General features: G+C 40.8%; 1 protein-coding gene across 4 annotated transcripts in view; it reads left to right on the top strand.

The window, feature by feature from the left end:
- rerea (arginine-glutamic acid dipeptide (RE) repeats a) overlaps window positions 1-24070 on the top strand; it is a 131904-nt gene that overhangs the window by 2452 nt on the left and 105382 nt on the right. For 2 of the 4 annotated variants that reach the window (XM_056732853.1, XM_056732852.1), the window contains exon 1: window positions 21524-21562. The exons of the other annotated variants lie outside the window; for them this stretch is intronic. In XM_056732853.1, coding sequence (XP_056588831.1) covers window positions 21539-21562 — 24 coding nt within the window. In that variant the 5' untranslated portion in view covers window positions 21524-21538. Of the gene's footprint in view, window positions 1-21523; window positions 21563-24070 lie in introns of those variants that run through there. 4 annotated transcript variants of the gene reach the window in all.

The following is a 24070-nucleotide window of genomic DNA, read 5'->3' as shown; positions in this document are numbered from 1 at the left end:
AGAAAGCAAAGCGAAGCAACCAGGCTAGGATTATCACACTTGGTCGTTTTGCTTCCAGTAATAACTGACACCTAAGGCTTGTGTGATATCATTTAACAAAACCCGCACGCTGCCTTTTAATGACAAATTTATTGACCACACGACCGCAGGTTCCTGTTTGTAGCTTCTAAAAGCGGCATATTAGTGTTTTCTGCACAGGCATTCACAGGCTATGCTTCACCGCAATATAAATCACATTTTCTCTGTGCTTGTGGTCTGAATTGAATGTGATAAGTTAAAAGGCCTGGGTACCGTGAAATAAAACAATAACAACATGTCTTTCTATTACATTGTTTTTGCTGGGTGCACGCAAGAGCTAATAGTGCCTACAGCGTGACTAGTCCAGTTCACAAGCGTGTACTGATGTAATAACGTAGTTAGCGTTACACATTCACGACATGAAATAATTCACATTTTTTGTATATTGAGTCTGACTAATACATAAACGTTAATGTGGTTAAAGAAGCTTGGGAAAAATGTGAAAGCTCAATTGCCTGAATAACGTTGAGCCCCCTTAGTCAAAGATTCGGAGGAGAATAAAATCACTCATTTTGCTATTCTCTGAGTGTGGGAGTCTTAACAGTGTAGGAGAAAGCTATTAGTAATCATTCTCTGCTGGCTAAAGGGCATGAGAGTACTCTCAAGGGTATCACAGAGCAGCTATGTAAACTGTTGAACAAAATCAGTGTCACACTGACTCACAGCTGTGCTCATTTTTCAACCCTAAAGGCGACGGGGCTATTGTATTCGCCATCCGTACAGGCCTGGCTCGGCTTTTGAAAACAGGTTAAAGCGCAGCACATCCTTCTCATTGCAAAGCGGCACTCAATTCCGCCGCGTCCCGCCTTTTGAATCTTGTTTGTCGAACACCTTCCAGTCAGATTGCCTGTCATTTTCATATTTCACCATAATAGTGATGAAGATTCACTGCAGTGCAGTGCCTCCGCCGTTGGCTTTTAACAGCTGAGAGGGTTCTCATGGATGAATAGCTCAACAGTCACATCACTGCATCTCCTTCATTAGTATAGTTTAATGCCGAAGATTACCGCTCATTGTCGAGTGAAACGTAGCCCGCTGTGTACAGTTGCACCTTGCTGTAATATCCACATCAGTCAAACTGTCTCGTGCAATCTTAGATTCTTGCATTTTCTTGGAATAGAGGCAGCAATCGGAAAAAACGCTGACAACAGAAGTAATCCAGTTAGTCTCTTTGGCATCGCATGTATCCATCTTTTGAGCAAGAGTGTGCTCCGAATCCACCCGAGAGGGCAATTTAGGGCAGCTGCTGCCAGGGCCAGTGTGAAGCAATCAGAGGGAGAGCAGTAAATAATGGGTTGTAAATGGAAGACATTTCCTATGAAGTGTCAGTCAGGCGACTGGAGGGGAGATCCCATGTGGATGCTGCTGTGCTCTTCTCTCTGAGCTGATTTGTCAATATTTAGGCAGGGAGAGTCTGCATTTACATAATGCTCCATCACACTGACACATTCGGTTCCTCTTGATCCCAGACTTGATGCGTGTCAGATAGTTGACTGACCCTGCGTGAAGCTCAGCACAGGCTTGAATGTGTGTTAGCATTTTTCCTGACAGTTTCAGAGAAACGAATACAAATGTTTTGAATACGAATGATTTTTCTTCTAGATAGAGGAAAGAAAACATGTAGGCTAGCATTTTATTAGCTTTCATTTTTAACGGGATAGTTCACCCCAAAATGAAAATCCTGTCATCCTTTGCTCACCCTCAGGTTATTCCAAATCTGTATAGATTTCTTTGTTTTGCTTAACACAAAGGAAGATATTTGGAAGAATGTCAGTGACCGAACAGATCTCATCCCCCACTGAATCCCTTTTATTTATTTATATCCCTACTATGGTAGTGAATGGGGAATGAGATCTGTTTGGTTACTGACATTCGTCCAAATAACTTCCTTTGTGTTTAGCAGAACAAAGAAATGAATACAGATTTGGAGCAAATGATGCCAGAATTTTCATTTTTGGGTGAACTTATCCCTTTAATTCAACATTGAACATTTTGCTTTCCTGTAGCTAAGTGGTAAGAGCATGGCGCTAACAATGCCAAGGTTGTGGGTTCGGTCCCAGGGGATTCACACATACTTAGAATCAAATGTATAGGATAATGCAATGTAAGTCGCTTTGGATAAAAGCGTCTGCCAAATGCATAAATGTAAATGGAATGACGTGCTGTTAATGACATTCAGAACCATTAGTAGAGCAACAAAACTAGCAATGTCTTCTAGCGGTTAAGCACCACAGCGTCTGGTGGCATGCAGCGATAAAGTCACTGGTGATGTGAATGAGATTTTTAATTAGTGATATTTTTTACTAGAGAAATTGCCTGCATGTTTTTTTATTTAGATAAGGCAGATTTTGTCCTGAGAGATGTACGGTAAAATTGTTCTTTAAATTAGATAAACCCCTAAAGCTATACTCAACCTCTTTGTTTATTCAAAAGAAAGAAGTCGCATCAGTTAAGGCTGTGAGTTTTCTATCATTTTTCTAAAGATGCGCCCAGTCAGTTAATTTAGCTTTTGACCTGCTTGCCATTAATCGTGCTTGTTTTTATGGCGTGTAACTGATCGCTGCCATCTGTGTAACCCGGTAGGTCGTTCTTTACACTGCCGTTGTTTAACAGTAAGGTCTGCTTTGATTTTCAAACACAACATGACTGCAAATCACTGTTGTTTGCCGAAAATCCACAATTCCTCCTTGAAAGATCTGATGCCCTGGACAACGCTGTCATAGTCCTTCCAAACAGCTCCTGATAGGCCATTCAAATGCTGTGTACTCATTAAATTTAACAGTCTGACAACACACACTGACAGCACGCATAACAATCCCGCTCTTTCATTCTTCTCAAAAGATGTTTTCTGGCGCGCGCGTGTGTGTGTAGCACAAATGCCAACAGCAGGGTAATTGGCTGCAGCACTGCTTTCTGCATCTGTTGTTTTAAGATATTACGCTGACACTCAGGGCAGCCTGGCAGAAATGAGACAGGCCTCCTTTCTTCCTCTCTGACACCGAGAGGCTCTACGTGTCTTGAGCGGGCCTGATTGTCTTGTGTTTCTTGACAGTTCTCGAGAGAGAGTCATGCAAATCTATTGCATGTCATTTTTCTTGTATGTAAGAGAAAAGACAAATAAGTAGCAAGGCCTGGCGAGATTATGTTGTAAATAGATTTTTTTTGTTGCTTAATCATCATCTCGGCACATGTAGGAGATATATAGTAGTATGTTTACAATATGTAGAAGATACAAATATTTAATTGCACAATAATTATAGGAGCGTCAAACTGTCTATCCCACTAGAATTTTGAGTGATATTTTCGGCACAAAATGAGAAAATACAAGATAAACACAATTAAAGATGAATTTGACTAATAGCATTATTTCTCCACTATAAAAGTAATTGATACCAGGATAAAAAAGCTGCCGTGTATTGCTTTGGCCACGATAACCATGAAGTGAAAACCTGATATCGTGGAAGCCATAAGTGGATATTAAAGAAATTTGTGAGCATTACCCATCCCATATCTACCATACTGACATGAACTATAAGTGATGCATATGTTGCTTGCAAAACATTTATTTATTTTAAAACAGATTTTATATATATGCAATTTTAACATTTAAATTAGGAAAAAGGGGGTAGTTCCAGCTTCCACCAGCAGGGGCTAACAGGACCATGCCAAACCTTCAACCTTTGGTGAATATGATGTGTCTCTACATATTTATATACAACAGCCTAGTTCCCTTGTTATTCACTCAATAATGTAAAAGCTCATACTACAGTTTCAATCAACACTTTTTGATGTGAACGAATAAGGCTCACATGTAACAGAATGACATTTGCTTTGGTTTTATTGCTGCACTTCGCCGTGGAGTTCATACGAGACACTGTTTCACAGCACTGCTTTTCAAACGCCCGTCAGCTTAAAGCAACATGTTTAAGAATTATAGGACCCTTATCCAGATTTCTCCAAGATGTCCTCCCAGATCAGAACTGTGCCAAAGCAGCTGTTAAGGAATGAAAGAACCAAAGCATTACTATAGACTTCCATGACGTATAGAGAGAGCGCAAGGGAGGGTAATAGCAAACTGCTGTTTATGTTTTAACAGGGAACCTCATGGCCGCTTGGCTGCTGTTAGTAAAGAGGGAAACTAAGATGGTTTCTTATAAAATAATGAAACCTTATTGGTTTGTCCCTGCTGACTGGAGACTGACCCTGCTAATTAGACAAAAGATTGGTCGCTGTAATGATACGACATGGAGCTAACACACTTCATACCTGTGCTTTATTGCCTGGGTACTGTGGGTGCCGTGAGCGGATTATGTGGTGCCTCCTGGAATATTGCACATAGTTTGGTAATGCCCATCTTTCAGAGCAGTCATCTACAAGAGCAAAGCGTACACACACTCCCACAGTATACACATACACATGCTCACTCGAAGTCTGGTTCCAGTCTGGTTTGTCCATTTGTAAGTGCATTAGTGTGAGGAATGAGAGAGGCGGGGAGGAGAGGATGTATTAGCAAAGCCATACAATTTTCTCTGATGCATTAGCCGCAACAGCACGGACCGGGGGAGGAGAACTCGGGCTTCTGCACTGTGTTTGACATGTGCCTTTTAGTAACATCCCTTATAAACCTGCTGGCCCATTAACCAGCGCTTTTAAATATTGAACCAATTTGTTCAGCAAGACGTAAGTGTCTGGATCACCTTAAGCGCATAATGCAAAGCTAAAAGGACCACAGTAGCCTACACTATATTTTTACTATATACAGTTTTCTTACTGAAATATGAATTTTACTTGATGCTTGAAATTGCCTACATTTTTTTAATGTGTATATATAGTTACGTGTGTGTGTGTGTGTATATATGTAATCTATATAATCTATCTAATCACAAAACCAGTCTCAAGTAGAACGGGAACATTTTATTGACAAAAATACATTGTATGGGTCAAAATGATCGATTTTTCTTTTATGCCTAAAATCATTAGGATATTAAGTAAAGATCATGTTCCATGAAGATATTTTGCAAATTTCCCACCTTAAATATATAAAATCTTTATTTTTCTGAGTGGCTGGCCTTCCACAGTTCTCCAGATTAACAACTTCAAACGCAATTTTCTCAATATTTAGATTTTTTTGCACTCTCAGATTCCTGAGTCTTAAAGGGTTGTATCTCTGTCTCTTGTCATATTCTAACAACTCATATATCAATAGAATTCTTATTTTTTTGCTTTCAGGTTATGTAGAAATCTCAATTTAAAAAAAATTACCCATTAGACTGGTTTTGTTGTCCAGGGTCACATATATGCAATCTTATGCTCTATTAAAAATATTAATTGTATAAAATAATATATTATTAATTCATAGGGCATTTACAGTATATTTGTCAAAACCCAAGTGTGTGTACATAGAGTATATACACACACAAACATATACAATATACGTGTGTGTGTGTGTGTGTGTGTCTGTATATACATTACATATCTTTACATACATATAATATATGGATATCTTTTTTGGCCTACGTGTCTGTTCTATGGGTGTTCAAATAAAAGCCATTTAGTGTGAAAACAGCAAATTAAATGTTAAACAGTTCAGAACTGAGGAATTCCATGAATATAAGATGAAAATACTACTTCATCTAAAAACTTTAGTAAAAATGCATCCTACTTCAAATGTCAGCTAAAATAATGAGTGGGACAGGATTATTGCTTTATTGTGAGGAAGAGTTTGCTTTTGTCATTAGATACATGACAGTAACTTTGTTTTCATTTTCCACCAAGACATCTCAAGGAAAGCAAAATCAATATTCATCAGCTATAGGTTGTGGCTGACCTCCTTGTACTATTGAGTCAGGCTGTATACACAATCGACTGGTCCTATAAGCAGTGATGGATGAAATGAACGTATGTGCGGATAGTATACATACATGTGTAGGTCAAATTGGTTGAATGGAGATCTGATGATTATCACAGCATTACAAATCCAAATTCTTCTTCTCTAAGGTTGCTCAGAGATTCATGTGGAGCTCAGTTTATTATGCAACACGGTGCCTTCCTACTGGCCTTCATTTTATCCTCTTTGGGAAGAGCCTAACGTCAGATGCCGACATAAAAGCCTGGCATTGTTCATGACTCTGCCGTAAAGCAGGTCTGATAGTCATTTATATTAGCAGACCGGAGCTGGATTTTTACTGCTGTGCCCGCAGACCAATGATCAAGTCTTGTCTGATGTTTTAATGGCGAATGTGTGAGGATCTGAAGGTGTAAATTATGTGCTTGAGAAAGGGGGGGTAGCCTGCTGTCTTTGTGCTCTCTAATCAGTCCTGACTCATCAGAGAGCGCCGCGTCAAGATTCTCCTTTCCCTTGTCCTTCATTTACCCTTGCGACAACCACTTTCTCTTCACGACGTGACCGCTCGAGGCACATCGTTGTCGGTTAGACAGCACCTTTTTCTAAGATATTTAGCTTCATTTGCTTTGTTTTGAGCTGTGCGTGACGATAGCTTTGCACCTGTAGTTTTCCCGCTTATTACGGGAGAAGACAAGCAGGGAGAGAGGTACGGCGTAAACAATAAACCGCGGCAGCGCTATCTAATGGATCAATTTGTAATAAATCTGTTGCCTCGAGCTGTTGAGAGATTCAACACTGCAAAGGTGACTGCATTTCTCTGCCCCGAGGAAGGCAGCTCAGACGAGGTTGACAGATATATCAATGCATTTAATGAACCCACTGGTTCTGGAATGCAGGGAAATGTAGTGAAGGCCAGTAATTCACTTATCAAAACAAGATTTTCTCTCTTGCTTTTATCATTGAAGCGTTACCCTGGAGCTCTCTCACGCTCCCTCATCCTGCCTCTCTCTCGTGCTCTCGTTCTTTGCAGCCCTCTCCTTTTTCTTCTCTATTTACATCTTTTGCATTGTGGGGCTTTAATTGGACCGGATAGATGAGACGCAGTTAAATAACAAATATGCACACACACATGTTGAATATAGATTGATTTAAAATGTCCGCCGCTTCCAACGGCTGTAATGATTTCAGTCGTCATTCTGTATTTCTAGAGCGAACTAGCATGCTATCTGTTTTTATTATACTGAAAAGCTTCGCCATAAAATTGATGGCATCTACTCAAAATTTAGTGCTGTAGATGTAGCCGTAATATTTCTTCATATAATAGAAGAGCGTAAGTGGCGACGGTGGTTGTTTTGAGAGCGATGACAAGCTCATTCGACACCCACCGTTTTATAGGATACTCAAGGGATTTCATGTGTCACAGGGCGCTGCCTCATGAAAAAAACATTAACGGGCGAAATTAGACGAGAACGCTTTAAAGTCTAAGTCAACAGAAGTATTGATTTTATTCAAATGGCAGCATTAGTCTCGGTAATAAGTGGAAACGAGTCAGAGGGTCAGTTACGCCAGCATCTATAGATCTCTCGGTACGAACGAGAGCGTTGTGGCTAGTTAAAGGTTTTTGTGAGTTGTAGCATTCACATGTTTTTAAAACCATAACATTTCCCGTGAATGATATGGGTTATTGATGCTCAACTTTTGGGAAGAAACGAACAAGTGAAGACTGAAATGATTTCTGACAGGGAAATAAAAAATCGGTGTGAATTACAAAGGCTACTCATATCAGATTTCCTTGTGTTAATCAAGAGGATCATTATAGCATGACTACTTGATTTGTTCTGTCTTGTTTTGCAACAGCAGCAAAGCAATGGTATTAAGCAAAGTATTTTGTGATTTTTAGGCCGTGTAATTTGAGCCTTAGCCAAATTTAACCATCGAGTACGTCGTACTCCATTCAGACAGATGCACGGTTAGCACCGAGGTGTTACATTCACACGTTGCGCTCTCACATATTTTTGCTTTATTTTTCACAACATAAACTCTCGAGCCCTCTTATCTTATTTACACACCTCCCTTCGCTTATTGCAGTTATTACAGCGTTCCTCTTCACTTCGAAAGCACCTCTCTTCTCCATTCATCCTCCAATTTGAGGAACGACTGGCGCATCCGCGTGCGCTTTTTAACCGTTTCTGTCGCACGTTGTCATCAAGGGAAACACGGCGGTACGAACGGCCGCGGGCGATCGCGGATGAGCGATGGCTCGTGCTCTTGCTTGCACTTTCTTGTAATTATTGGAATTGATGTTTGCAGAGACGTTTCACATCTGTACGATCTGCAATAAAGAAGGAGGGAGCGCAGAAGCTGCTTGGCTGATAATAAAAGGCAATCAACCTTCCACTTCCCGCCTCTCTCGTGCAAAACCAAGCAGCAAAAATCCTAATTAACCGATCGGCCGAAAGCACCCGGCGTGTTCTAAGCTACTGCTGCTTGTTCTCAGCAGGCAGCTCTAATGAAGACACCCCAGCCAGACTGCTACTGCACCTTCTCTTCCATCCACGTCCTAATTGTTTCCCGTCTCTGATTACTGTTAGTGTTTATTTACACAGTGGGCCCAGAAATGTAAGATGTTTTTAGACATTTAAAAATGAATGAATTTCTTTGCACAGAGAACAGAATATGAACTTGTATATGCAAATAAATAGTACCAGAGCTTTCCTAAGACCTTAAGTTTCTATGCCACTTTTGTTATTGCTTTTAAAACCAACTGGTTCCAATTTCTAGTGATGTGTCAAACTCAGACTAGAATTGTCCTAAAATTATTTTATAAAATAAATTCTTTCATCATTTACTTACACTCATCATTTTAAACCTGTATGGATTCTGCAGAACACAAAAGATGATATTATGAAGAATATTGCTAACCAAACAACTTTGGTCCCCATTGATTTCCAGTGTATGGACACAAAACCCTGACATTTTTTCAAAATGTCTTCTTAAGTGTTCTACAAAACAAAAGTCATATACATGAAACGTAAGGGTGAATAAAAGAGGGCAATCTTTTTATTTTTGGGTGAACTATTCATTTAATGAAAAATGATGCTTTAGCGGGCGATCACATAGAAAGCACTTTTAAAGTTCGAAAACGCGCTGCTCTTTTGGTTGACTCTTTCAAAAAGAGCAGCGTGCAGCGGTTTTTTATGTTGCTAGGTAACCACCGAAACAGCTGTCCTGTCAGTCAAGGATTATAGCGCGAACGCTCTACTTGCTATTTACTATCATATTATCGGAGACATTAAAAGGTACAAGCAGAGGGCGCTTGCTCTGACCTTGCTCGGTTAACTCACGTTTTCAACTGACATTTCAAGTAACTGTAAAGTATTGTCACCACATCGGAAGGTCCGCCTCTCCTTTCATTCGATTGGACAATAGGAGAAAATGCACATGACCTCATGTGCTTTTCTGCTAAGGAGTTGAGTTTTTTCTGAGCGCCTGCGCGAAACGTTTCCCTGCCAACTGAAAACGATTCAAAAGATGCACGTCTAACAGCAAAAACTGCGTTCTGTCTGATCGACCTCTTTTTTATGCTTTACCTGTGACTATATTTACAATACAGCAAATATACTCACAACAGTTTCTTGCACTTTATTGCTTAAGTAGAGTGAATGCATGATTTAAATTCTTTCCGACTGTGTGTCTTTTGAAGATGATTTTGAGAAGGTTACAGTGATAGCGAATAAGAGCGGCTCTGCCACCTGAAGGTGTCTCCGGGGTCCGGCGCAGTAAATCAGCGAGCAAAAGCCAGCCTCCCTGATGGTTATCAGTGCTTATGTAAAGAGCTCCTTTCCCCCGCTGTTCTAGAGAGTGATGCAGGTGCGCCATTGATCTCTCCATTGATTTCCCACATCGCTGCCTATTTCTGATGAGACCAGAGTTGTCTCTCCTTTTTGTCATCGCCAAGTGTTCTTTGAATCCAACCCCGTCTGTTAGCAAAGGCGGAATCGTCTTGTAATTGAAGCGGCTGCGTAACCTTTTTTCTCTCCGTGGCGAAATTAATTATTGTCTAGTCGCAGGCAATCATTTCTCACTTCTAAAGCAAATTACACAGGGGCCGCATGTTTGCGCTTTGCCAATGAGTGGCATTTGATTCGTAGGGGCTGTTGTTCCTGGGTTTGGGAGAAGGGTTTGTGAGGTTTTAAGACGGCGAGTTTCCAGTCGGCCTTTTCTCTTGGTATTTACCTGTAATCCTGTTTTTATCTGCCTGTGGTGAAGGAGATGAGCCCAGCACCTCCCCACCAGCAGCATCGCTCTTTGTTTTAGGAAAGACTGAAGTAGCTCTAGGGGACAGCCAGACCGAAGAGCAGAAGAGGGGCTCTGCCACTTAGTTTCCCCCGAGAGCTTTCGCTACTGCCAGCCCGACGGCTGCTGCTGAGTCGCCCGGTGTCACCTGACCTGGGCGTAACCCACAGAGAGACCACATGCTCCTCTGAGCAGAATGCTAATTAGCAGGGAATTAAATTTCTCCCAGTCTCATTCATCTACACCGAACAGCAGGAGGTCTGTGTATTCTCCAGCGCAATCAGTTTATTGGTTAAAAAACAGAAGTCCTCTAGGAAAAGCTTTATAGCACAGCTTATCTGTTATTGAGCTTTAGAAATGCAGTGCTGCTACATGTTTTGGCTGTTCTGCTAGCTACTGTAATTAAATATTAGGAATGAATAAAACCATGTGTTTATAGACTAGTCTGTGGGTTGACCGTGACAATGATCAGATGTTTGTTTACAATATGGTGTGTTCAAAACAACTAGATGAAGCGTAACAGAAAGGTACAGAATGCTTTTACCAGTAACTTAGCAATGCAACTTTCATGGTGGGATATTTAATGCCTAAATATATCTCTATAGGTATATGCACATTTTTGTGCTTTAAAGTGACGGTTCACTTAAAAAAGAAGATTCTGTCGTAATTTATTCACCTTCATGTCAATTCGAACCAGTATGACTTTCTTTCTTCAACAAAACGATTGTATAACAGTGGCCCAATGAATGGAGAAATTTCTCAAAATATTATCTTTTGTGTTCACACGAGAAACAGTCATATACATATTTTGAATGACTTGAGGGCAAATAGATGATGACAGAATTTGTATTCTTGGGTGAACTGCCCTTTAAAAATAATTCACATCTCTAAATAGGAATAAACTAGTCAACCTAGTTGGATTACTAGACGATCATCGTTGCCCAAGATTCTCTGTTTGCCGCCATAATGTATTTTTTAGTTTTTCAGAATTTCTGCGCTGCTTACAGCATCAGATGTGATATTATTAGACATCCATGTTTAAAGGTTTAGTCCGCGCTCTCATCTATCACCTCTGTGTCGACTGTCAGTACACAAAGCCGGCTTTCTGTCAGTAATTATCATGTACGAGCTCATTGCGAACATGAATTAATAAAAGGGAGGCGAGGTGCCTCTGCCTCGTTTGCCTCACGTAGAGAGCGGCTTGTCTCAGGCAACCGGAGCAGCACGTCGTAATGAAAGCCAAATAATGCTCCTGACAGCAGCAGTTTAAATTTCACTCCTCACCCAGGCAGCTTTTTCACATTGCAGCCATCAGTCACTCCACAGTGTGCCCTAGAGTAAAGAAAAAGAGAGCGAGAGAGATAGTTCCTGTGCCTCACCCAGACTCGGTGTCGCAGTCTGCTTTGCTAATCAACGGCATGCGCTGTGAATTACAGAGTAAACAATACACAATGCTTTCTCTCGCTCGCACAAACACAATCACTCTCGCTCTCTCTTCCTCCTCCCGAGAGCTTTTTGTCTTGCCTCTGCAGCCGTGGAAACGGCAACAAAAAAGCGGGGGAAATAAATGGCAGATTTCTTTCAACGTCCCTTCTAACCTGCTTTCTTGAGCTCATGCCAGAGGAGAGCTTGTCTGCCTTGTAAATGGCAGCGTGGCGATAAGAATGATGAAAGGGGGCAGTAAGTGTGACCTTTCCTCCAATAGAACGATGGTCATAAGCGAGAAATGGAGAGGAGGAGAGAGGGCAAGAAAATGTTCAGAATAACACACTACCCGTATGGGATATATTATGAATACAGTGCGCTGTTCTGTATAAACGAAATACCCGGACGACCTACTACATTTGACAAAATGAGCAACGCACTGTACTGTGTGAAATGCTGTATCCCACAATGCAATACACTTTAAACTTTCATTTGCACAGTGATAGATGAACTGGGAGTGATAGGAGAATGATTTGTAACATTTCTAAGTCTTTTTCTGCCAGATGTTGAAGGGATTGTTCAACGAAAAATGAAAATTCTTTCATCATCTACTCACCCTCATGTGATTAATAATAACCTGTATGATGTTATTCTTCTGCAAAACACAAATGAAGATATTGCTGCTGTCCTTCTGAAAGCTTGTATCTCCATATTTCATGATTTAAATTTTTTGCCATAATCACCCTTTATGTTTTTTATGCAGTGAATTTGAACATACAAGGTTTTAGAAGCACAGCGGCGATATTTTGAAGAACATTGTAACCAAACAACATTGGCCCAAAGTGACTTCCATTGTGCTGACAAAACCCTCAAAGACATTTTTCCATAGAAGAAAAAAGATTTTAAAAGACATAAGGGTGAATAATTGGTCAAATTGTTTGCTCAAAATTAAATCCATCTCTTTGAATTTAAGCAAAAGTCAACTAATATAATATTATAAAAATAAGTCCAGCTTTCCTGTGACTCAGTTGTAAGAGCACGGCACTAGCACTGACAAGGTCATAGGTTCGATCCCAGGGGATTGTTCATTAATCAGAAACAAATGTGTAAGACAATGCAATGTAAGTCACTTTGGATAAAAGCGTCTCCCAAATGCATAAATGTATATATATATATACTGTCTTTGATGTTGTCATGTGACAAAGAACGTAGCTGTTTTACAGTGTCAGTAAATATTATTTAAAATAACCCGTTTTCAAAACACTGCAGTAGATCCTTTTCTATTCTGTATTGACTAAACTAGTATTTAATTCTGAACAGCCTGTGTCAGAGAAAGAGCTAAGAGTATTGTTACAATGTGTGCGCCTTTAATTGTATCAGATGCTGGAAATGAGAAACAATAACAGGGTAACAGTTGGCCTGTGAGATTATAATCTCAGGCTGCAGAGAAATCAGAGCGGCAGAGGGGGGCAAGTGTTTTATATTCTCTCCCAGGCTGTGATGGTGATGCTCACAGATCTGGCTGTTTTGTGTTGGTGTGAGGCGAGCTCTGCAGCACCACCTGATTTGACTTGGTAATGCGGCATTGATGAGTCTGGGGGGAAATCGGCCAGGGGAGCACAAATGTACTGCAAAACTGCAATGTTAAATATGCTGTCAGTTTTCTCTCAGCCGCTGATAAAAAAAGCGAAAATCGAGTGAGAGGAGAGAAGGGGGCGATATAGCCGTCAAGTGCACATGCCCGCAGCTGCCCGCGATTCCTAGCGGAGGCGAATGGAACGGCTAAAAAGTGTTGATTAGCCCCATCGTCAGCGCTAGGCTAGTAATGTGTTTCCGCAATAGTTGAGAAGTAACGGTTTCTCCTTGAGAATTATTTACAAGTTGATCAGGCAGGCCACTTCGGAGCATTGTTTAAAACATCATTGCGGAAGAATATTGAATGCGTTTAGGAGCCAATTGGAAATAAGGCCACGCTATTAATTCCTAGGATGGTTTTTAAGAACACGGTTTTATTGGTGTTGTGGCCTTTCTCTGCACTCGATCACACATACACTGTAGTTTTCCGAGGACGTTGGTGGGTGAGGGTATTGGCCTTGACTAAAGGTAATTAACTTAAAGATTAGGTGTAGTCAATTCCCAACACTTAGTTTATAATGGATGCACAATCCACCCTCCCACCTGCCACTATGCTAATGAAAGATTCTCTCTCTCTTTCTCTCTCTCTCTCTCTCTCTCTCTCTCTCTCTCCGTGTGCTATTCCAGTGTCTATGGCTGCAGTTATTATTAATGCACTCTGAACTGAAGAATGCTAGCATAGCTTTATCCCCGCGACAAGGTAGAAGAGGAGCAATAAAGCCCCGTCTGGATAAGGATCAATACAGGATATGACAGTCTTAATGTGATGTCTGAGCCCGAGAGATAGCGAAAGATAAAGGATTTGGGTGGACGGAATCACAACAGTAATAGCAGCACCAGCCAAAACATCACCACGGTCGCAAACCGTCCTATTTAGTCCTTTGATAATGATGCTTGACCTTTCTATTTAAGTTTGCCTTCGAGCATTCACATAGCCCTCTTGCTCTTCAGACCACAGCAAATCTAGATCTGTGCATGTGGTCTGAGGCCAAAGAATTTGTTTGTTTGTTTGTGTGTGTCGATGTCCCTGGATGTTAGCATCTCGGTTCTTTCGGCCGGTCCCTTCATGCTCTGCCAGTCCCAGGAGTGGATTGTTTCAAATTAGTATGCATTAGGTGGTTAGTGCCGAGCGTTTCATTATGCAAGATTGCACTAAACTGTCTATGTTATGATTAGCCAGTTTCCCCTAAATCAAAGCCAGGCACATGCTACAGCCTTAATCTCTTCATTTTCTCACTGGGAGTCGGTGCTGTGGAGGATAAAGGAGGGAGGGAGAGAGGATGGAGAAAAGCGAGGGAAAAAATGGTTACTGGAGGAGAGACAGTAAATTATCCGGCGTTAGATGAGCTTGCATAGTCAATGCGGTTAGTGGGAGGCGTCCTTGTGTTTAATGAAAAAAGGTAAAGAAATATTTTCAGGTTTTGTTCCAAGCAAATTTGTGCAACAAGCTCTTTTTTCTTTTGTGTTGTATCTTTCACACTACAGAGTACCCGCACCTAGGAGCCCATTACACAGTATGGATATCAAACCATGAATCATTTACGCAAGCCACACTCCCCTTCATTTTTAATGAGATATTATAGCATTTCATAAACAGAGCTTTAAAAAATTCTAATCGTATTGATCCGTGCAGAGAAGAGCCAACCTCGATTGTATCTCAGTCGTTCGCCTTTTCCCAAACCCTCATTCAGTCCCCCGCCGGGTTTGATTGACAACCCCTCCCGTCCCGCTTCTTCTCGTTTAATCAATTAATTCGGTCTATCACGGCTTCATTTTGCGTTCTGTAACCACGTTGGCAGCCTCCATCATCGCCCGCCCACATGTAATGAGAGGACATTTTAACAATTAGCGCAGGTGAGAGACGGCTGTGTTTAAAATGGTGCCGGCAGCAGCGTGCCTCTCTTGTGGAGGTGTGTTTCTAGAAGGTGTTTGAGGTTAATGTGCTGGAAAAGAGTGATTTCGGTCAATGACGCTTTCTACATTTGTCACTAAGGGAGCACAGGGAGAAAGAAATGAGAAAAGAGGGAGCCGGTGTGGGAGAATATAATAAGCCGATGCTCACGGCGGTGTTTTCACAAGCTGCAATGGAAACAAATAAGCATCTCTTTATAAGGCAGCAGACTGTTAAAACCATAGCAAAAACAAACGCACATCTCTCTTTCCAGCTCGCGCACGTTCTCTCTCCTTTCTCGCTTCAGTTTCTGTGTAAATATCATACTCAGTGATGAGGAAAAACTACTTGGCTCTGCACAAGGGGATTAGAGGAGCTATTTTATAATTTATTAATGCATGTCTGTGGCTGACACTGACTCGTGCTGTTTAACTTTCAAAACCGGATTGCGTCAAAATGAAATTCAGAAAGCGTGGTATGATGTGTTGTTGCGAGTAATTGATGCATAGGAGATAAGTAAAATAGAGATTCAGACTGTGTCAGATTTGTTATTCCTCTTTTTTTGTGTCTATTAGAGTGTGTTTACAATTTTTTGGGAATGTAAGAGAAAAGAATTAAATCACATAGCTGTTTTAAAAGCCAGATTAGACTCTGTAGCAAGAGGTCACGGCGTGACGTTTTGACGTTCTGTCATGCACTCACGTGACGCAAATTCGAAGCAAAATGCAAAATATCTTCGGACTGGCTTGCATTTCCGGTCAGTCGCATTAGCATGCCTATGAATGGAAGTCATTCGAGGGAAAAGTCAAGTGTGACCGCGCTTTAGGCCAGTCATTTAAAGGAACAGTTCACCCAAAAATTCAAATTCTGTCATTATTTACTTACCCTCAAGTTGTTCCAAATCTGTATACATTTCTTGTTGTAATGAGCACAGAGAAAGATATTTGGAAGAATGCTTGTAACCAAACAATTCTTAGCCACTGTTCACATAATTTTTTGTTTCGTTGATATTTTGAAGAATGTAGGAAAGCAAACAGTTCTGGGGCACTTTTGTCTACCATTGTCATTTTTCCTACTATGCTTGTCAATGGTTTTCAAGAACTGTTTGGTAACAAGCAATCTTCTAAATATCTTTCTCTGTGTTGTTCAGAACAAAGAAATGTATGCAGATTCGGAACATTTAGACTTTTTTTGTTTTGGGGTGATCTTTCCCTTTAACACAACCTCTCATTTGAAGTAGCTCACATGAAATATTTTCTGTAGCTTGGCATTTGGGTGCCTTCAGGGAAAAAAACTAAGTTGAATAATAATTTGAGAGTATAATAGTTGCATTTGGCTTGTTTTGCACGAAAAAGCTAAAATGTTAAACACAAACACACGTCCCACACATCCAAATTATTTCATATAATAATCCTGCCTGATCTCAAATTCACAAGCGGATGTTGCCATTTGTTTTTTGTTTTGCCGTAGTGTTTTCACAACAGCGTCAACAGCCTTAGTTGTGACCTCTTCCTCTCTGATATTTTCAAGGCTGTCTCTTGAGACCGCCCGTTTCTGACCGTGCCAGCGGTGATTAATGGGGGCACGGTCTACGCCGTATAAAAGTGGATTTACATGGAAGCTTATGGCACACAAGTGGATTAGCTGGCTTTAGAGGTGAACATACGTAATTGATTCTGATGTGTTTTTTTTGGCAAACAGACTCATAAAAATAAGCATTTGACCAGGTGCATTGACCCGTCCTGCCTTTCTGCCCACGTCATGTGGTCCTGAATGCAGCGCAGCCCTGAGGGGTAGTGGTCGTGTTGTCTAACCTCTGTGTTTGAATTACATTTGTGTGTGTGTTTGTTGTGGGTAGATGGTGAGATGGTTGCATACAGAAATGTGACTGGACTAGACTGCAAGTGACAGCTGTGTGGGCTCAGAACAAAAAGCTGCCTTCTTCCCACAGCATGTGCCCTACCCCCTTTCTTAACGTGCAGTGTCACATCTGTAGCACGGGGGAGGGGGGGGGGTTCGTGGAGACCTTTCAGCTGTCACAACGCTGTTCAGATGAGGATCCTCTTGGGGTTCTGCGATTGATGCATTTATTTATCTCTTTATCCTAATCAGAGATATTTAGAGGTAATTAATTGGCTTTGATGACATTGGACAGGACGTGATGAGGTGTCTGCGTGCGGCCGGGTGACATGGAGTCCTGGGCGGGGCGGTCTGCATCCTCCTTGTATGTAATTGGCTTTGACATCTGGTAGGTGTAGTGATGCCCTTTTTAAGCATTGTAATACCGTCTTAATGTCTGGAGGCGTTGGCTCTCTTGAGTACGTCTGTTTCACTGTTGTCTGTTCGTTCTTCCCATGTCAGATTAATTAAAGCTAAATACTTATGTGAGCGATCTTCACTGGCAAAAATAAATAAAAAAACTGCAGAATGGAAATTGTAGCAGGAGCAGTTATCTTAAGATAAAAGTTTATCATCACCGGAAACTTTGACAAGGAGAAAAAAGCAGCGTGCGTGTCAGCTGATAGGGATTTAATTGGATTTAATGTAAATGTCGGCTGATGATGGATGATATATTAACAGAAATGAGCTCGCATCTCTGCGTAATGAGACTGATGTAATAAGACAAAAGCATTTTACAGACAATTAAAAACAATTTGCACAAAGGTGCAGCATAATAAATACATACAAAACAAAGAAAGATCATAGTGAAATCACCTTAAAGTACATTACAGGATTAACAGTTATTAAAGGTCCAGTGTATGAAATGTAGCGGCATCTAGCGGTGAGGTTGCAAATTGCAACCAACGGCCCACTCCACCCCTTTTCTGAGCACTATGGTAGATGACACAGGGCTAAGATTTCATCATGTTTTCGCTCGTTTGCCGAAAAAGATACCGTATTTATGAAATGCGTTCTGTATAGCAGTTTGTCCGTTTGGGGCTTCCATGTAAGGGGACTCGTGTTGTATGTAGATAAAAAGAGCTAATTCTAAGGTAATGAAAACATAACGCTTCATAATGTAAGGTCTTTATACACCTCTGAAGACATAGTTAGGTATATTATATTTGCAAAAAACTACACACAGCACCTTTAAATTACCAGAGCAAAACTTTGTTTGGCCCAATGCGTCTAGATTTCATTTTGCTGGATCACTAGTTACACATGCTGTATGTTTGATTTTTCTTTGCCGTAGCAAGAACTGTCATCTCTTATAAAACGATTTCCTCAAGTTTGCTGCTCAGCATCTGTGTTTACTCGTCTGTGCACTGCAAGCGAAAAGAGAGATGAGGGGGCGAGAGACAAAGAGTTTGAGCAGAGGGCAGGACATCTCCATCTCTCCTGGATTCTTATCGACGAAGGAGGAGTGGATGACTCTCATGAAGCGCAGAGAGTATTTGATACCCTTTGATCAGATCAAAATAGTCAAAATTGTGAGCGTGGCCTGTCATCGGAGTGAAGTGCTCATCGTAGATGAATCATTTAATTATCCTCGCATCCTGTTTGGAATATGTTTACCTAAACAGTTGCTCTCGTTGGGGTGGTACAGAAGCCACCTGTTACGATTTCTTGCTTCATGAATCGAGTTGGATCCGAGCTGAGCGAGGTAGTGGAGGTTCTATTGCTGGGACTGATAGCAATTCTAATGTTTCCTCAATGAATTATGCCAAATAAATGCCACAACATCCGAAACCTAGAGGGTGCTCTAGTGCAGAAACACTGAATATGGGACAGAAGAAGAACGATTTATACACATACAAGGTGCGTCCCAAAATGCACTATTCTACGCCATTTTGTATTATAAATCATGTGAGCTGTGCGTTCACATTGAAAATTCTCAAAAAATAAGTGCACTTTAAGTATCCGGATGAGGCACTTTTTCAACCGAAAATATGAAGTGTGGATCTGTGGACACTTCACACACTCGACGGTCGTAGTTTCGCTAACGTAGCAGAAGGGAGAAGGGGATATTAGACGCTGCTCGAGCAAAACTCCTACAGAGTTATATCGCTTTAATCTGATGATGACTAAAGCAATGCTTGGCAAGACAGATGAAAGCTACATTAAATGTACAATGTAGAAGTAGATTTTTATTCACATGCATTGTGCCGTGCAATTCGTCTGGGAAACCGATATACTTCCGTTTAGTATAAAACCGTTTAGTTTTCCATTTGGGAGGATAGTGCCCTTCTAATGCCCAAACACTACATGGTTGAGTGCATAGTTCATTTTCTGTCATTTGGGACACAGCTACAGTTTTCTCTTACGCTGTTCTTCCAACCTTTTCAGGTATTTTTATGTTATAAAGTATATTTATTATGATGATGTTTAAGGAGTGTTGCTTTCACAAATGCACGTTATAAACAACTCAATCTCGTAGTGATTTGAGATCGAGCAGTACTTCCTACTGATCAAAGATCTGTAGTTCCCGGAATAGCTATGCATAAAACACAGAACCGGTTTCAGTATCGATGTAGACATATATAATTAGTGTGAGTCGTGATATATGTCGACAAACCACTTTAAAACGGGTTGGAAAACAAGTTCACGATTTTTGTGAGGGAGGTAAAGAGGGTTAAACACTTGAAGTACTTTATTTGTCCATTGAGAGAAAGCGATAAGTGCTCTGGAATAGTGTCACAGATGAACCTGTAATTTCAGAGGGTCATTGAAGAATCCAGGTGATGCGTTTGGCTTCTCCCTCAAGCTTAATGGAGAAAAATCACTCGCCGCCATTTTTAAGCACAGCACTCGGTAGATGTATAATTTTGCACCTGCAGTTCCTACAAGAAAGAACGCCCTTCCATCAAATGCAACGCATTTCATTGCAGAGTGATTAAAGGTTGGTTGGGATGTATTCACAAGCACCCCAGAACAGGCATTACTTAACCTGTGCTTAATTGAGGGTAAACTCCCCCGAAACAGCCTCAGCCCAGTGCTCTGCACGCTGATTCCAGGCAAAAATAAAGCTACTGAGAGGAGACCAGAATGGAAGCGGTTGTAAAAAAGAAATACAGAGCATGTTTTCTTTATCATTTTTACCTAACCGAAGAGTCTGAAAACCAAACCCTGGAGCCGATCTGAAATAGATGTGCAGTTATCAGAGAGAGAGAGACAGCAAACATCTGAGAGCAGAAAGAGAGGGGGGGAGGCGATGGAGAACGACAGCGGGCAGAAGGTTTCGACACTCATTGTTTAGGTGGAAGGTAGGAAAACAGAGAGTGGATCTAGGGCAGGAAGGGGCAGAGCTCTCATTGGTCCATGCGGTGATCTCCCTCTCCATATTTGTCTTCAGCTGCCTGTCTGATATCTGAACAAGCTTCCTAGTTATTATGAAATTATTGATGTTAGGCTTCGCGCTCCTCTCTTGTTGCGTAAATATTGATCTGACGAATATAAAAATATTATTCGCTCACCTTCCGATAATTATATCAGCGATGATGTGGATTTATATTTAGCAGTTTAAGGTGGAGTGGTTGATTTGGAAAGGTGCTAACTTTAGCCTGCTAGCACTGAAATTATAATCCCAGCCACTATATAATTCGCCATCCAAAACCACGCCTCCTCCAAACATTTGAATGTATTACGTAAATCCATGTAACTTATTGCAAACTAAATCCATTAAATTCTTCTCGAAGCATGTACATACCTGTCCAAAAGAAAAAGAGCAATCATAGTATTGTCTTTCAGACTCTTTGCCTGCCGGAGCTATCTCCATCGTGTAAAAACTGAACTGACGTTAAATCAAGTTTTTCCTCTTTCATCATCCAGACGATTTCTCGTCACTGCTTTTTCAAAAACTGACTTTTGTTTTGTAGATTTATTTGTTGTCGGTTCCGCAGGAAAGTTTGTTTGTTGCTGATCCTCCCTACATTGACACAGGGGACGTGAGCGCGCTGATGATGTATGATGTCTACGTGAACAGGGTGCGCAGGGGTATACAAAGTACGTTGGCTGAAAATTTACACATGACCAGTCACAGTGTTCGGCCAGAATGTTTTGTTTGGGCGAATGTTTATTGGCCCTACGCCTTTCACAGACGTTATATAATTATTAAAATATGAATTGACCACTATACTTCTTGATTGCTATCAGGATGTAATGAGATTTTCAACCAGCATGACAAAAATTGTTTCTGGACAGGATCACCTATTCTACGTTTAAGTGAGGGATGATGGGAGGCGTCATGACAGGTGCTGCATTCTCCTTCAACGCTTACTGCTGTTTTTTAATCAAGCCGGACCCGCTGGTGCCGGCCTCGGGCCGCGGCTATCCCAGCATCCCTCTGGAGAGTGCTAGATTAGGTGTCAGTTGCAAGGATAGTGTGGCACTGATGAGAGAGCACAAGGGATCATGTGATTGATGCGATCATGTGGTTAACCCCTGAGAAAAGGGTAAATACACTTGCTGCATTTTATTCTTTGTATTGGTCCCTATTGCACATTAAGATTTAAGGCGAAGCTATTTTGTCAACCGGTTCGATAAACTGATAATTAAGAGTTGATTTATTTCCACTTAATGTTAAAAGGTTTAGTTTTGCTTGCTAAAGCATTTCTGTTGCATTTTCCCTAAACCTCCTGTGTTATAGAAAAACTTTACCCAAAAATGAAAATTCTGTCATCATTTACTCACCCTCATGTTATTCCAAATCTGTATGCCTCTTCATAAGATATTTAGAAAAATGTTGGTAACCAAATGTCACAATCCCAGTCTGTGTTCCCCTGTAGTTTTTGGTGTTTCAGGTGTGCCTTGTCATCTTGTTAAATTTCCTGTATTTAAGCCCTTGTGTTTCAGTTGTCTAGTGTCAGTCATTATTTGATGTTTCAGTGTCCCTGCATTTTGGTGTTCTTTGTTGTTGCTGCTTTTGTTTTGTTCTTTGTTTTGTTTTATATTAAAATATACTGCATGTGGATCTGCTTCTCTGCCTGGATTATCATTTGTTACACCAAACAACGCTATCTGCCATTGTTTGGACACAACACCACTGAAACATTTCTCAAGATATTTTCCTTTTTGTTGCACAGATGAAAGAGTCATGTACAGGTTTTGAATGACATAAGGGTGAATAAATGATGACAGATGTTTTTATTCTAGTTTATACCATAAACCTGAACTGTTCACATACAGTTTTGCATCCTATTAAAAAGTGGTGTGCCATTCCTTACTACTTAGCAACTGAATTCATGATTATTTATCACTATTATTGTGTTGTAATTATTAAAAATATTATTATGTTATTATTATCAAAACTATATTAAAAAGTACATTTTAAAGATTTACATTGATGTAGGGACCCAAGTTGTATACAGGACACTTTGATCTCAGCAACCATCCACAACAGATTGTGATAAGCACCACTTAGTTTTCATTATACAATAGAAAAATCGTATTTGTTTCTAACAACACTTTTCATAAAGATCTGCATGAAAGCAATGAATAATTAAAGGCATAAGGTACGAGATGGTGGATTCTCTTCAGGGATTCTCTTCACGACGAATTATTCCTCTCTGCATTCAGAGCAATTTCCTTCATCATCTCTGTAACTGTCTGCCACTCTTATGCCTGGATTACGCCGGACGGATTTACGTAAGAAGTTTGTCATCATTGCCTGCATTAATAAAGAATTCCTTGGAGGTGACAGGTCCAGTGTTTCGGATATTTCATTGAAGTTTCAGGTTCCTTTAATTAGCCTGCTGCAGTATGTTCTCCATCTGCCACTGTGCTTCACCCTTAAACATCACTGGCGGGTGGGCAGGGGGGATGAGGAGGAAGTGTATGTCTCCTGACTACAAGAGAAAAAAGGGGGAGGGTGGTGTACAAGGGCCAGAGTTGTAAAGTAAAAAGAGAGTGACAGATAGAGAGAGAAAGAACCGGCAGGGTAGGGGCGTTTGAATGGGAGGAAGTATTTCTGTAGATGTTTTGTGGAGCTCTCTCCGACGCTTCCGAGGAGAGGTCAATGAGTCGTGCGAAGAATCAGGGAAGCAAGATTAAAAGAGCCATCCTGCGCCTTCATCGAGAGGATGAAGAGCGTCTGTGCTTGTGGCTGGTCTCATCCAAACCCTCAGGGCAACCATCTTATGCTTCACATAAGGGTGCTCTCGCTCTCTTTTTTGGTTTTGTGGAGGAGTTTGATTCGCAGGGATTGTTAAAGGGATAGTTCACCCTATTATTTTGTCATCATTTACTCAGCCTTATGTCATTTCAAACTGATATGATTTTCTTTCTTCTGCGGAACACAAAATAAGATATTTTGAAGAATGTTTTTAACCAAAAAACGACGGTACACATTGACATGTATTGGTTTTGTGTCCATACAATAGAAGTAAATGTGAGCCAATGTTAATTGGGTACCAAAATATCTTCCTTTGTGTTTTGCAGAAGAAAGAAAATCATACAGGTTTGAAATGACATGAGGCTGAGTAAATGATGGAAGAATTTTTATTTTGGGATGAACTATTCCTTTAAAGCACTGTTACTGCTTTAAATCATGCATCATATTTCTTCCTCCTTCCCACATCCTCTTCCTGTTGCCCTTCACTGCCAGCTTTACCGCCTATCACAAAAACCTTTCTGTTCTCTCAACACAGATTAATGCATAATGATGATCCGGCAGGAGTTTCGCTTTGTTTGGTGTTTGTTCTAGTCTTTAAAAGACTGGAGTTAGAAAAATTGGCTTTGCAATGTGTAACTGAAGTTATGTTAAGTAAGCGTTATGTAGCCTAAATGTTATTTCCCAGGGCACTTTGAGTGTTAACCTAGCGTGAAGTACTCTTGATGACTCAGCCGCACACACACATTCAAACACAGCAACTGCTCAACCAAGCAATCAGCAAGCTCACCGCTCAGCATTAATGCTGTTTGCTTGTGAGATTTGAGCCGAGCACTGCCTCATTTTACTTAAC

Source organism: Triplophysa dalaica, chromosome 20, assembly GCF_015846415.1.
Source record: "Triplophysa dalaica isolate WHDGS20190420 chromosome 20, ASM1584641v1, whole genome shotgun sequence".
Lineage (NCBI taxonomy): Eukaryota > Metazoa > Chordata > Actinopteri > Cypriniformes > Nemacheilidae > Triplophysa > Triplophysa dalaica.
Note: the sequence above shows the minus strand (reverse complement) of the source record. Positions and strands in the feature narration are given on the sequence as shown.